This window comes from Natator depressus, chromosome 3, assembly GCF_965152275.1.
Source record: "Natator depressus isolate rNatDep1 chromosome 3, rNatDep2.hap1, whole genome shotgun sequence".
NCBI lineage: Eukaryota > Metazoa > Chordata > Testudines > Cheloniidae > Natator > Natator depressus.
The window spans coordinates 135,550,749-135,566,442 of NC_134236.1; the positions used below are offsets into that span (position 1 = coordinate 135,550,749).

The 15,694-nt window shown below is 41.4% G+C and overlaps 1 protein-coding gene across 1 annotated transcript in view; it reads left to right on the top strand.

Annotated features, from left to right (window-relative positions):
• The window catches only part of RYR2 (ryanodine receptor 2), a 698,126-nt gene that overhangs the window by 253,716 nt on the left and 428,716 nt on the right, over positions 1 to 15,694 (top strand). The window contains exons 5-7 of the mRNA XM_074948896.1: positions 3,057 to 3,131; positions 3,946 to 4,024; positions 5,762 to 5,874. Coding sequence (XP_074804997.1) covers positions 3,057 to 3,131; positions 3,946 to 4,024; positions 5,762 to 5,874 — 267 coding nt within the window. The remainder of the gene's footprint in view (positions 1 to 3,056; positions 3,132 to 3,945; positions 4,025 to 5,761; positions 5,875 to 15,694) is intronic.

The following is a 15,694-nucleotide window of genomic DNA, read 5'->3' on the forward strand; positions in this document are numbered from 1 at the left end:
GGAGAAGTGCAGAGTCCTACACTTAGGATGGAAGAATCCCATGCACTGCTACAGACTAGGGACCGAGTGGCTAGGCAGCAGTTCTGCGGAAAAGGACCTAGGGGTTACAGTGGACGAGAAGCTGGATATGAGTCAACAGTGTGCCCTTGTTGCCAAGAAGGCTAACAACATTTTTGGATGTATAAGTAGGAGCATTGCCTGCAGATTGAGGGACGTGATCATTCCCCTCTATTCAGCATTGGTGAGGCCTCATCTGGAGTACTGTGTCCAGTTTTGGGCCCCACACTACAAGAAGGATGTGGAAAAATTGGAAAGAGTCCAGCGGAGGGCAACAAAAATGATTAGGGGGCTGGAGCACATGACTTATGAGGAGAGGCTGAGGGAACTGGGCCTATTTAGTCTGCAGAAGAGAAGAATGAGGGGAGATTTGATAGCTGCTTTGAACTACCTGAAAGGGGGTTCCAGAGAGGATGGATCTAGACTGTTCTCAGTGGTAGCAGATGACAGAACAAGGAGTAATGGTCTCAAGTTGCAGTGAGGGAGGTTTAGGTTGGATATTAGGAAAAACTTTTTCACAAATAGGGTGGTGAAGCACTGGAATGGGTTACCTACGGAGGTAAGCCCTGGCTGGGATGATTTAATTGGGGATTGGTCCTGCTTTGAGCAAGACTAGATGACCTCCTGGGGTCCCTTCTAACCCTGATATTCTATGATTCTATGAGAACTGCATTCCTCTGTCCGTCATCCACATGCGCAGTGAAGAGTTTGGACTGGGGCAGACAACAGATGCCTTCTAGGATACAATGGAAAAGGTTATGTGTGTTTGATCTCTACTCCTTCAATTCCCTTAGATGCCAGTCGTATTGTGCACTATGGTGTGAAACTTCCCATCTAGTAGTGAGCTTGCAGGCAGTTCAGGGGTCCGTGGAATAAGAACACCATTCCATACTACACTAGACTTACATCGGTTCAGTGTGCTGCTATGTGGACACAGGTGTTGCAGCATGCACTGGTGTAAGCCTAACTGTGGGAATGCTTTCCACCAGAATATCTGTATTGATTTCACTGAAGTGATGGAATTTATATCAGTGCAACTTCTGTATATAGGCAAGGCTATGGAGTAGAAGAAACACAGGTGTGACATCCTTAAAGTACCAACCATCCAATCATCATGTGGCTTTGGACAATTAGTGTCTCCAGCTAGGTTTTTATATATAATAATTAAGACTTTGTGTTTGTGAGAGAAACCATGACTTGGGGTTTATTGTAATAAGAATTCACAGTCTTTGATGTCCCAAACAACACGTTACTGAGTGAGAATCCTCCATGAATTTTTACAAATGTACCTCTATATATGCCCAGTGTATTGTATTTATTTTATTGAAAATAAAGGATACTCTGACAAAAGCCAAAAACTTGATATTAAGTACATGCCATGATCCATGGATCGTCCTTAAAAACACTAAAATTATTACTTTTGAGTTGTTTGTCCTTACAAATGGTCTGCCATCATGATAGAATGTTTGAATGTGGTAGGTAAAACTTAGGAGAAGCAAAACTGTTATTTGAGGAAAAATTGAGAGTTGTCACCATAGCAATTCAGTGAGATTGAGCTTCAGCATTGCTATCAAACTGTCAGTGAGATAATGGCGTCTTGTTGCTGCCAATTCATTTTTTAGCTGGGTACAGTACACTTTTTTTATTCTGAAGCTCCAGTCAATTAAGAGCTCACTCCATCTTGATGGAAGAGAAGTTGGAAATGCTGTGGATGGGAAAATAAAAACTTGGGCTTTCATATGAGAGTACTCTTACATCAAAGTCTAACACTGGTTACATCTTTATATAAAACCATTGTAGCTATAGACTTAAAACATATTTACATGTGGATGATACGTAATGTACAGGAAGCTGTGAAAATAAATGTGCACTGTAATGAAGTTCACTCTATTAAAAAGTGACTTGTGCTGTAACAAAAATTATTAGTTTTTGTTGGCAGGCAGTGAGTATTCTGATTATATATAAAACAAAACATCTCAGTGTTGTAAAAAATTGCTTACCTGCAGTGTCTTTGTGTTAACATTGATTTTATTACTTGGCTAGTTTCATTTTCATCAAGACAATGTGCACTCATGTTGGCATTTTCAAGAGTATCATTCCCAGTTTTGGATGTCCAACTTGAGATGCCTTGGGCCTGATTTCTGAACGTTCTGACCCTTCACAGATCCTGTTGACTTTCAACAAGTGGTTTCTCAGGATGGGCATGAAAAATTGGGCAATTTTGAGCATTTTGGCTTTAATGTCCTGTCAGACAATGCAAGCTGTCTGATATCATTTGGACCCCGGGAGGCAAACATCTGCGAATTTGGACATCCCTGAATGCAGTTGAAGAAGTGTGATTATAGTGCTTGGGAAATGGGGGACAATATTTCAGGAATCTGGGCTGGAGGGGGCTTGACAGGACCTGTTGATCTGTGGCTACACAGATGCACTGGCCATTCCCCCTCCCCATTCCCATATGGAAGGTAACACAACACACATCAAAGATACGTCACTCCTGAGGCCTGAAGAGTGGCTTCACTTCCATTTTCAGCCTAAAGGGAAAGATTTTTATCTCCCCGAAGACCTCTACAAAGAACATCTGTACTGAGTTTTATGGCTGGATGCAAAATCCATAATTTGCCCATATCAGTCAGATAAGAACATGTGATATGAAATGACAGTTTAATTCAGGAATCACTTGTCCAAGTCTTTTCTGAAAAGTGTCCAACTGAAGTAATATATTCTGATTAAAATTGCACTATGGTAAGAAGCAGCAAAGGTTTCGTAACTGGATTACACAGCTAAAGAGAACACATTGGCAATATTAACTACTGTCAAATCATCGAACTTCATCTGTATCAAAAAATTGATTTAACTAGCAGGGGGCAGATACCTTTGTGGTTTGAGGGTGTTGAATGGAAATAAGAGGAAATGTTACCTGGAAACCAATTATGTTTGGTAAAAGGGTCTAATTTTAATCTAACCTGCCCATCAACCACTTTTCTTTATCTGTACAGACTGCACAAGGTGGTGGTCATCGAACGCTTCTCTATGGACATGCAATATTGCTGCGCCATTCCTACAGTGGCATGGTATGTATGAATTTTACCTTGATGTGTAGATGTTGATGCCAGTGTTGGTATCTATTTTCTGTCAGTATATGGTAGCTACAAGTGATAACACTCAATCTATTGCCATTTAAAATTATCCTGTGAATTATTCACACGAGAGAAGTGTTTCTGCCACTGAACATATGGAGACAAAATGGTTTAGGAGACTGGTCTTTAGGAGAAAGAGTCTTTCAATTGTAGGTTCTCTTTTGAAATCCAGCCCATGTTGATACAGACCAAAATAATTAATATCTGATCCCTGTCTGTTGGCCTATGTTAAATGGGTTCATGACTTTGCATTTCCTTTCCCAATGGGATAGTTGTTCACATTACATAACCTACAGTATAGCCACAACTGCCATCTGGTTGACAATTTGAACACAAGCCAGAGATTGAATGGACAAGGAGACAGAACCTTGCATATATTTCAGACAGAAATCTTGCCATTTTCAATCCCTTTCTGGAGCTTCCAGGTTCAAAGCTTCCTAAAAGACCCATCAAAATCTTAGAAATTAGACTCCAGTGGAAATCATTCTGTTCTTGCCAGCATTGCTCTCCCTGTTTTTCACTGAAAAGCTGACATAGACGAAGACTGACGACATTATTTCAGAACATTAATCTTAACTCAAGTGCTGTTCTCATTAACAGGCAGTTAAAATCCTGGTGCTTTAAAATAGAGTGGTTAGGATTGTTCAAGAAGTAATATAAAGTTCTGTAATAGCTGGCTGATGGCTTGTAACAGAATAAGAATCAGGCACGAGAAAAACTACTGATACGTGTTATTTTTTTCCGGTAGTATCTCTGCTGCCTCTCCACCTCACGGTCTTCGATGGATAAATTGGCATTTGATGTGGGATTGCAAGAAGACACAACAGGTGAAACTGTCTCTTAAGGAACCCCATGCCACTGAGGATTCCTTTTCTTTAATCATTAGATTAAATTGATATAAATGCAAACTACTTTAAAAAGGTGTGATTACAAAGTTAAAGGTGCAGAAGTTAAGATTCTTACAACGTTACCATGGCCATATTCCACATATGCAATATTTTATATTCCATTTTTTTCATACTGAATATGTAGTTTAATGTGTCTTTTTTAGGCTGTAAAATGCATGCCATAGGATATTAAGGATATGGCACATGCCCAAGTTATTGTTGCGGTAAAATCCTTGTGCATTTTTTAATTTTAATTCTACATCATTAATGTTGCAATAATGTAGGTGGTTTGGCTTTTCCTCGATTCTTTCTTTTTTTTTTCTTTTTTTTTTAATTTTAAAGAGGGAGAGAGAGAAATCACCTCTGCTTACTAAAGTTAGGTGAGGGGTATAGATGAGGTTTCTCCTTTGCTGCTGCTGTTGACTGGAGACAATTTCCTACAAGGCTCACAGGGCTACAAAATTGTTTAATTAGTAAGATTTTATAATATATATTTGAAAAGGAACAATTTTTTTCCAAAAGCTGAAAATGGGCTTCATTATGGAAACTAATTTGCAAACAAATTAACAAATACTCTTGTTATGAGTGAAAGCTACATGTACAGTGCCTTCTAGTGGAGTTAGAACAAAGAATTGACTATAGTCGTAGTAAAAGTAAGCATCGTTAAATTAGCAGGTTAATTTTTGATAATCTCTTTTGCGTCCTCATTGGTGGATTTCCCCTCAATATCTATGCCCTCGTTCTCAGAGGAGAATTTCTTTTTCCCCATCCTTACTCAAAACCTGGTGACATAGTGACCAGGAAAGTCTCTTAGTGAAAGAAGACTGGTTTGCATTTTCTAAAGAGTTTAGAATTTAGTCCTATCTTGTCATCGCAGATCATTACCAGACCGTTATTCCAACACATGTGAGTTGTTCCTACACTCTGTTGGCTGAGCACGTATCCTCTTCAATATTCCCATCTCTGCTAGGGAAGGATACAAGCCTCTGAGCCATAACTGATTTTTTTTTATGGGGTAATGCAGGAGCGATAACTCAAGGACCGCTTGTTCTGTCCATAGCCAGTCAAAACTCCCATAGACTTTGGGTATGCCAGCACTGCATCTGGGAGTGAGCCTCTGAGCCTGGGTCCACAGACTTGCGCTAGTGGGGCTAGTGCTCTACAACTAGCTGTGTAGACAGTGCTTTGATATTGAGACTTGGGGTGAAGCTTGGACTCTCAAGCCTGGGGGTGGGGGTGGGAAAGGTGGACGGGGGATGTGTTGCCCAAGTGAGTAAAAGCGAGGTCAGGACATCAGGGCTCAGACCTTTTGAATCATTAAAAATAAACCCTTTGAACTTGTATTTAGGTTAAGAAATACGTTCAAATATAACAGGTTTTAACATCTCTATAACTCAGTCTCCTAGGATGGGGGAAAGGAAATATTGCCTATATTTTACAGATGATAACTAAAATCAGAGAGATTGACTACCCCTAGTGATTTAGCTGATGAATATACTGTCATGAATCATATTTCTGGAAGGTATGTCAAACAAAGTGTTAACTATATACGAGGTATTAAAGTACATATGGACATTAATAAGGAATTTTAAAAAAATCCAAATAAAACTGAAGAAATAAGAATAATCCCAAGCATTTCCTTTCTAATGTCTCTTTCATTAATCCATGACAATAAAGGTGAAGCCTGCTGGTGGACCATACATCCTGCCTCCAAACAGCGATCAGAGGGAGAAAAAGTGCGTGTTGGAGATGACCTCATCTTAGTTAGTATATCTTCCGAAAGATACTTAGTAAGTGCTACAGTAAGAATATGTAGATTGTGCTTGTCTTATAGAAATGATGTTCCAGAAAATGACAAGGAAATTAATAAAGCTAGTGCTCTACAGTTTGATTTGCAATTTTTTCTCTAAAGTACAGATTAAATAATACAATCTCAGTGTTTGATAAGATATAAATAGCTGTTAATATTGCTTGAGCATAAGAGCTAACGCGGATATCATTACATAAACCAAAATTTCATAGGTCTGGAAGTAGTGACATTGGTATATAGGATAATTATATTGATATTACTGGTTCTTGCATAAATTTACTAATTGTATGAAAATGAAATAGTAATTATGGATTCATACTATAGAAGATCCTACATAACTGTGGAATTGTATACTAGATCTGAGATTAACAGCCTTTTCATATATGAAATAAAACTGTATATCAGAATTAAAAAAAAATCTACCTGCATAAGGTTAAGGTTGTAAAACAAACTGGTCAATGAATCAATAATCATTTAAAAACAGATAATGAGTCTAAACTCATCTAATTGTGGAGGGAATAATCTTACAACATTACAATAGTAATCTAACTCCTCTTTTCTTTCTCAGGCCTTGAATTTCAGTGCTTTTTTAGTTTGTTTGTATCACAAGTACCATTTGTAATTTGTGAAATTCATTGTTAATTGTATTTTAAAGAAAAAGTGTGAAATATATCAAGATATAGTCCATCTATGATTTAAATAAGATATGATTAAGACTGAGAAAAGTGTAGATTTTAAAAAAATACATAAGTAAAAAAGTGTGTTTTTTACCTATAGTCTATAAGTAACCTCTTTGGGGCTATTACAACCTACTTGGCCATATATATATTTTGGTAAACAAGATAATTTAGAGTAATTTTTTTTCATCACACCCATTTATTGGTGTTCTGTGTAAATCTTTTTGGCTGTATCATCCCATCGTGTGTAGTATAGGGCAGAAAGAGAGCACACTGCATCCTAAAATACAAGAGAATTATTGTGTTGCAATTCTGCCATCTTGGCTATTTGTTGGGGGTAGGTGGAAGGGGTGGAAAGCAATGCATATAGATTGCTTACTATCTACTATGTCAGAAGTGAGCATAATCTTCCATATAAGAGGGTGGTCAATGCCAGATCTCTTTTGCCAAAGACTGCTTTCTATTTGCAGTGTAAAAAGTGAGTGTGGAGAATTAATAACTTTACCAGCAGTAATAAAGTATGAGACACACTTTCTCGGCTGAACAGTCTTGTCCCAAATCCAAGGAAGAACTACTGCATTGTTAGGGAGGCATTATGGTCCAGTAGGTGGAGCAATGGGCTGTAAATCAAGAGACCTGAGTTCTAGTTCTGCCTTTTTTTTTTTTCTTTTTTTTTTTTTTTTGCTGAGGTGTTGTGACACCTAGAGCAAGTCTCTTCCCTGCTCTGACCAGGGAATGCATGTGGTGGCGGGGCAGGGTCACTCTCCCCCTGCAGATTTGCTGCTTGGCTTGTACTGATCATGCTCAGTAACACTGCTGAAGCTGCTGCCCTCACGCCGCGCCCCCACCTCCCCCCACTATCGGCAGGCACGGGTCGCATCTCTTTTAAAGTGATTTGACGTACTGATTAAAAACATTCCATAAAAGCAAAGTGGTGTTATAGTATCTGCACTGGGCTGTGACCACTTCCTTTCAGGGACAGTATGAGACTGCCCAACCCAGTCAGTGTAGATCAAAATGATGTTCTTTTATAAATGTTGCTGGCCATTAGATTGGACCCATAACCAGTCTGTATTCCCTGTTGGGGCAACAGAGTTCTGTAAACATGTCTAAATGTTGCCAGCATGTACCACCATCTAATGTGTATTTTTAAAAACTGCTGCTTCACTGATGTGTGCCAAATATGTGTGGTTGATAGCAGAGCTCACCACTGCTAGCTTTCAAATATGCCAATCTTTTAACATTCAATTAACACTTTGTGTATTTCAAGTTAATAAGGATCTGGATAACAATGAATTGTTAGTCTTTTAAACATCCCTCAGAACAAACTCCATAGATATGAAAATGAAGTACAAGAGGAATGATGAAGATAAAATGAGAATTAGTAGCAATGAGGTCAGTGATGCTCAGGCTGAGTAATGTGTTAGAAAAGTACTGAAAATTAATTTAAAAACTTGAAAACTGCAGTTATTTCAGTGCAGAGATGTTCAATACAGTGTAATAATTTCTACATCATAAGAGACACATAGTTACTGTACTGAGTATAATGCAGGTCTGCAACTGTATTATGCAAATCTAAGACGGCTTGAGATTTGCTTCTCTTTCACATCCAAGATGACAATGACTTAAAATACAGGAAACTAATACTCTGAGCTCATTAGTAATGGAAGCTTCTTCCTGAAAATGTTTCCGCATTGCTGACTGATTGGGGGCAGGGAGAGGTTCCTTTCAAAAAATTATGTATCTTGATTTGGAAGAAGATTTTCTAATACAGTGCAGCTGACCTCTGTCACGCTCCCAGGACAAAGGAACAGCTGCTCGTGAAATAGGAAAGGTACTCACTCTAAATCTTTATTTATGCCATAAAAGGATCTTGAATACAAGAGCCATTATGCAATCAGAGCCTGCAATCAGAGAGTGCAAGGGAATAGCTAAAGTTGTTACAGTTGGGGTTTGAAGTGCAGCCTATTATTAAGCTTGCCCTACAGTTCTGATGAGGAGACCCTCTTTTTACTTGCTTATGATTTGGCTAAACTTTAACAGTTTGGTCTGAAAATTTCAGCCCAAGTGATTCAGCCATTTGTGGAAATGCGGATAGGGAAGAATACATAGTTTTGCCCATGTATTCGGAGCAGGGTTTGAATAGCTTTTGGTAAATAAGTCCTGGAGCCACACACTGAATAATTAGAATAAAACAAAATATTGAATAGCTGCTGATTAAGTGAACACCATCCATCCTATGCACTGAACAAAGCAGGGTTTATATGAAAAACATAATATGTGATCATGTAATTAGACTGTGTGTGCTGGATAAAGGTTGCACAGGCAACCTCAATTCTGGTATTTCCTAATTTTTGAGTGTTTGACCGTACAACTTTAATAGTGTTCCTTTTTAGGATAGGCTTTTTTATGTAATCATAATTAATTATGATAAAAATTTGGAAGGGATATTAAACCTCATACTTCAGGGTTTAAACTGTCAAACTATTAGAGATTGGGCGGATACCTAACATGGGGGATAGATTATCTCACATCTGCCTACTGAGGCATTCTTTCTCCTTCCTCTGAACATAAGAACGGGCATACTGGGTCAGACCAAAGGTCCACCTAGCCCAGTATCCTGTCTTCCAACCGTGGCCAATGCCAGATGCCCCAGAGTGAATGAACAGAACAGGTAATCATCAAGTGATCCATCCCCTGTTGCCCATTCCCAGCTTCTGGCAAACAGAGGCTAGGGACACCATCCCTGCCCATCCTGGCTAATAGCCATTGATGGACCTGTCTTCCATGAACGTATCTAGTTCTTTTTGAACCCTAATATAGTCTTGGCCTTCACAACATCCTCTAGCAAGGAGTTCCACAGGCTGACTGTGAAAAGTGTGGAAAAAATACTCACTTTTGTTTGTTTTAAACCTGCTGCCTATTAAAGCATCTGGAAATAGCCACTATCATGATACAAGACTAGCTGGACCTTGGACCTTGTGTCTGATGTAGAGTGGCATTTCCTATATTTATATATTTCCTAGACTCAGGCTACAACCCCCCCCCCATCTCTGACATTCCCTACATGTAGATGGGGGAGGCTGGAAGGGGGTAGTGTATATCTAGCAGTCCCAGCTCTACACCAGCTAAGGACTTACCGTGGCCCCAGGGGTCCCTGGCTGGCTGTTTATGCTACCTTTCTGGCTGCTTTGCTCCATCAGATGGATGTAAAGGGACTGGGGTTTAGCAAAGTGTTCAATCCTACTAAAATTTCTTGGGTTTTGCCTAATTTTGGGTCAAAACCTGGAATTTTCAGCTCTTTTCCCAGAATGCAAGGGGCTGGTTCTTTCCCCCCCATCCCCCGCAAAACAAAACAAAACAAAACCAAAAAACCTCTACTCAGGTTTGCTCAAAAGGTTCAGAGATCTTTTGGTGATCCTGGGTTCCATTTCATTTTTGTATACAAACCTGTCAAGTTTTTAGCTGTGTTATGAAAACTTTACTCAGCTACAATATTAGGGATTTTACTTTCCCTCCCTGTTCCTCTCTTCCTTCTTGTAAGCAAATATAGTTTCTAAATGCTCTTTTGACAGCATCCACCATTGTCAGTATCATGTATGTCCTCTGACTTGGACAAAACAAGTTGAATCAGAAGTGAAGTTATACGTGCCAAATTAGCAGGGTGGGTGCTGTTCAGTGATTTTTGTTTGTGAAGGCACTAAGCCAGTTTTCTCCCTTATGCTTTTTTTGAAGACTGCTTACTTTAAAATAATCTTAAAATCAAATGTTCTTCCCTCCCGCAGCATAAAGAACAGAAAGCATGAGGCTAACTAGCTGTAAATACAGTTATGTGAACTTTGATTCCATGCCTGGCATAAAAATGGCCATACCACGGTTATTTTACATCACATTCCCTTTGCCTGATCCCAGTCTCTATAAGGAGAACTAAGCAAAATTGTGAAGACATCCTTTCTATTCCATTGAATTCCCTCTCAGAGGCACAGCTTTTGTGAGGCAGGTCCTTTCAAGACATGATTTGGAACCTACTGGTATTGCTTGGTTGGCTGGCAAGGGTCAATACTCTGAGAAATAAAAAATGACCCTCTCTCCCATGGCTGACAGGGTCAATACTCATTTAGAGCCATATTCTGGGTGCTGCTGCGGAGTGCATGGAGTTGGGGAGAAAGAGGGTACCTGGAGGGCAAGAGTCAGCTACTTGTGTTCTCTAAGCCAGAGGTTCCACAACATTTTTTTGCCAAGCCCTCCATCAGAGATGCGTGTCCCATGCATGCTCCCCTCTTTCTAAGGGGGGACTCACCCTGTGCAGCTGCGGAAGCCTTTTGCTCTCTGCAGCAGTTGGGCAGTCTCAGCTGCTGGGACCCGGCTCCTTGCCTGTCTCGCTCCCCACCTGTGCAGCGGAAGCTAATGGGGCTGTGCTGAAGGGCTGGGGTCAGCAGGGGGCTCTCTCTTCCAGAGGATGAGTACTTCTGGGGTGTAGCTTTCAGCTCCCCACTCAGTGTCCCCACCGGCCTCCCCAGCAGAGGAAGGTAACTGCAGTGGTGGGGGAGTGAGATGGTCAGGGAGCCTGGTCCAAGCAGCTAAGACTGACTGCATAGAGCCTCGCCAAACAGAGCTCCCTCTTGACTCTGGCTCTTCAGTGTGACCCTGTCAGGTCCTCATACCCCCTGGTAATCTCGTTGTGCAACACCAGGGTTGCGTGCCCCTCCCCGTTGCTCTAAGCAAAGAGAAGAAAAGGGCAAGGGTGATAGCCCCACTGGAGGTTCTAACATGCTCCAAAGAAGCTGGAGCAAATCTGTGACCTCCATTTCCTACACTAGCTGATACGGAGCCTGCTCCAATGATGTTGCCATTGCTGGTGTCATGTAGAGTCCTGAAGCACCCTAGGAGGCATTGTTTGCAGGCAGAATATTTCCAGACACTGCTACTGGTGTGGTGGCCCCCTGAACCCTTTTCTCTCCTTCAGTGCAGCAGTGGCTTTAATAGCTGCAGTGTAATCTTTAACATACACTTCTCAAGTTGCACCAGAAAGGAAGCCTTTTTTTGCTACTTGGGAAGGGCTGAGAAATTTAAAGAGCACATAATTATCAGCTACCACTAGATGAGATATCAGCACTGACATGGCTTAGCTGTAAGGAAGCCTCCAGCAGGCTTTTTGTTTTCTTCGTATTTTGGTCTGTGCACACCAGCACATTCTTCAGTACAGAAACATTAATTACATTTAAGTATGTTTTTCCTTGAGTGAAGGAAATGTGTGGATTGAAATATATTGTCTGTTTCCAGAGTGCACTCTGTATTTCTCTCGTGTCAGCATTTGTGCATGTCTTGAGTGCTGAATTTAAAATAAAATGAGCTAGTCATTTGGAGCTATTGTTTTCTGGATGTAATTGTGATACTAGAGGCATGGCTTGAAGGTTCTTGCAGAGATTCCTTCTCATGTTTAAGCATTCCAGTAAATCAGAATGCACAAGATTCTGCAGTGAACACCAATGAACAGAGCTGTGATTGTGAGAGATTGTTTTCCTTTAGGCCAATATATATTATGTTAAATGAGGCTACAAATTATTGGAGAACCTGCTGTGCTAGAGGAGATTTCAGTTTTTCAGAAATCATAGGTAGGCTGCAGAGTTTACATATATTTATAAAATATTGTGCTTTCCTTTGATTTAAACACTATGACTGATTAACAGCTGTTTTTGGGTCTGATTCCTTTCCTGTTAGAGGGGGTGCAGCTAGCAACTAAGGTTGCCTGATGCTGTCCATTACAAGACACTGTTTTCAGTTGCTGCTTAGTTTGCCAAAGAATTTGGGCTGAAATTTTCCGTGATGGGTGTCTGCCTCAGTCTGATTTTTTTTTAAAAAAAAATTTCAGTGAAAATGGTTCAGCTGTTTCTCAGAATGAGGTTAGGGCAAAAGTATGTAGTTTTGCCCATCTTGAAAAAGGTCCTACAACTAGTTCACTGTAAGGATGTACCTTCTGCCATCTCTTCGAAAATCAGCCCAAATGTATCCAAATTATCAGCCCCTGAAAACGTTTTCACATATTCAGTAGAGACATCTTAAAGTCTGACTGATTCATTTTCCAAAGATTTGTCTGTACTAAGCATGCTCCATTCTGAAGCTGCAAGGGCTGAGCAGAACTTCACCTGCATTTGCTCCACCTGGCTCGTGGGAGCAGGGGCTGTGGTGCCAGGTGCAGGAACTGAGAGCTGGGAGACTCTCTCTCTTCCGCTGTCATTGTCTCCCTGATGGCTCCCAAGCAGCAAGGAGAAAACATCCCTCAGCGGAGTGATGAGGGAATTGCAATGTGGGAGACTGGGACAAAGGTGGACAGGAGAGTGGGACAAGAAGCCGAGGAGGGTGGGTGGTGTGGGGGGGCTGGGATGAAATGGTGTCGTCGGGGGTATTGGACCCTGGAGAGAAATAGGGAGGGTGGAGAAACTGGGACAAGGACAGCCTGGAGGACATGGGGCAGGAAAGGGACAGACTAGTGGAAGAGCGTGGGTTTTCCTCAGAACCTGGAATAGAATTTAGGAATCCTAAGTTCAACATTCCTCTCCTGTCTGCCCATAACTGTAAAACCCACTGGCAAAATGTATGCCTCTTCTTCCTGTAGTGGCAGTCCATACAGCGGTGACAACCTGCTACTGCTCTGTTACTTGTTATGTCAAGTGGCAGAGGCCTCTGCTCTGCATCTAAAGCTTCTAACCCTGATGATCAGTGTGGGAGTCAGTATGGTTCCATAGGGTGGAATTTCTGAGGTTTTTTTTCAGTTTGCTTTTTTAAAAACAGCATGATATAATCTTTAATTACATGGTCACATTCTATTTTTTTCACTGGACCATTCAGTGCACGCAGTGGATGGTGCTAACGGGGTGAGTCAAGTTGGATAGTTAATGAGGCTGTTGTCTGTAGGATCTGTGTTTCATTTGTTAAGAAGTTGAAAGGTATGCAGTGAATGAGGCAGGGTACTGCAAGAAGATAAAAGAAGGTTTCATAGGTAAGGCAGTTGAATGCTTCCCAGGAGAACTGGATTCTCTCTCTGCCACACATTTCCTATGTGATACTGGGCAAGTCACTTAAATGAAATTTTTCACAGGTGGCCACTAAACATATGTTGCTAATTTTCTGGGTACCCAACTTGAGATACCTTTGGTCTGCAGAAGTTCTAAGCAATGGCAGCTGCAAATGAAGTCAATGGGAGATGAGCGGTGAAATAAAATGCTATAAAATACTAGATTCTCTGAAAAATCAGGCCATATTCATGTGTTTGTACAGTGCTTACCACCGTGGGGTTCTGGTCCATGACTACGGCTCCTAGCAGTGGCAGATTAGCCAATGGGCCCACAAGGCCTGTGCTCAGGAGCCCCGGCCAATTGCGCGGGTCCCAGAAAAATGGGCATTGCGCTCCCAGCAGACAAGTGCCGGGGTGGGGCAAACCCCATGCCCTAACAATGCTGCACTCCCTGGCAGCAGTGCTGGGTGGGTGGAGCGGGAGAAGTGGCAACCCGGTCCCGTGCAGAAGCGCGGGGCAGCAGGGGAAGCTGCGGGCCTGGGACTGGAGGAGCTCTGGCTCTGTGCTACAGCTGCGGTCCCAGGGCCCTCGCAGTGGAGACAGAACTTCTCTGGTCTTGGGCTGCCGTAGGGCAGGGGGGAGAAAGGAGCAAACGGGGGACACAGTTGGGGGGGACAGAATGGGGTGGAACGGGGAGGGGCCGTTGGGGAAAGGGGCAGAATGATGTGCAGTTGTGGCAGGCTACAGGTGGAGGAGGTGGAATGGGGGCAAGCCTGCAGGTGGAAGGTATGCTGAGGGAGCCCCCCCCCACTTGCTCTGGTCCAGGGCCCCACGAAACAGTAACCCACCTCTGACTCCTAGGCACTACGGTAATACAGATTAATAATAATGAATAGCCTTTGTGCTTCAGTCGCCCATCTCTAAAATGGAATAATTATTCCACCTTTCCTTGCAGGGGTGTTGGAAAGATAAATTCATTAATGTTGGTGAAGCATTCAGGTGATTCAGTGATGAGCAGTATAGAAAAGCCCATAAAGAAATTAATAATTCTGTATTCAGAGCAGGATTTGAACAGTGCACAGTATGCCAGACATGGGGCCATGCACTGAACAATGAAGAGAAAACAAAATATAAAGTATCTGCTCATTCAGTGAGAACAAACCATCCTATGCACTGAATGAGGCAGGTGTCCTGTGGAAAAAGCATAACTAGGAGATATCATTCTATTCACATTAATGCTTGTTACCTGATTCATCTCAATGAGCTGCGAGCTCAGTGAGCAGATTTGCAATGCTTGTATTATGTCATAGCAGTAAGATATGCACTCAGAGAGACCAGGCAGGAAACAGAAAGATGGGATGACATACCACCATTATGCTGTTGGTAGTTGACATTCTATTATTTTAGTGATTACCTGTTGTAGACTGTCTCCCAGCCAACTGAATGTATGTCAGATATAATTAAAAAAAATGGAAGTACCATGTTAAAGTCACTGGTGTCAAGAATCTGCCATTGCTCCTCAGGTCTGATCTAGGTAACTTAGTTTAGGATTTTCTAAAGCACCCATTACTCTGGTTACTGTTACAGTCCAATAATTTAAAATACACTTCTGATAACTGTCTAAATGTTATTATATGTGAACAGTTGTTAATTTGGTAAAGTAAATAATAATAATTAAAAATCGAAGTTCTTATTTACCAGACAGTTCTCAGTAGCTTCTCTGTAGTCTTTACAGTACATCAGAAGTCCCCAAATACCTATTAATGGAACTGATTCTGACAATGTAGGGTGCCGGCTTTGTAGGATTATTGCAAGTTACATCTTTTAATAGTAGAATGTCTGAGACAACAAAATATATCTTCACACTACTTAGAAAAACAGCAAAACCAGGTAAGACAACAGACTTAAAAGATAGCCACATGATGGTTGCTGATTGGGCACATAAAGAACTGAAACTTAGAAGGAGGGTTATCAAGGATCTACAACCTATCCTGAAGGACGACCCATCACTCTCACAAATCTTGGGAGACAGGCCAGTCCTTGCCTACAGACAGCCCCCCAACCTGACGCAAATACTCACCAGCAACCACACACCACACAACAGAACC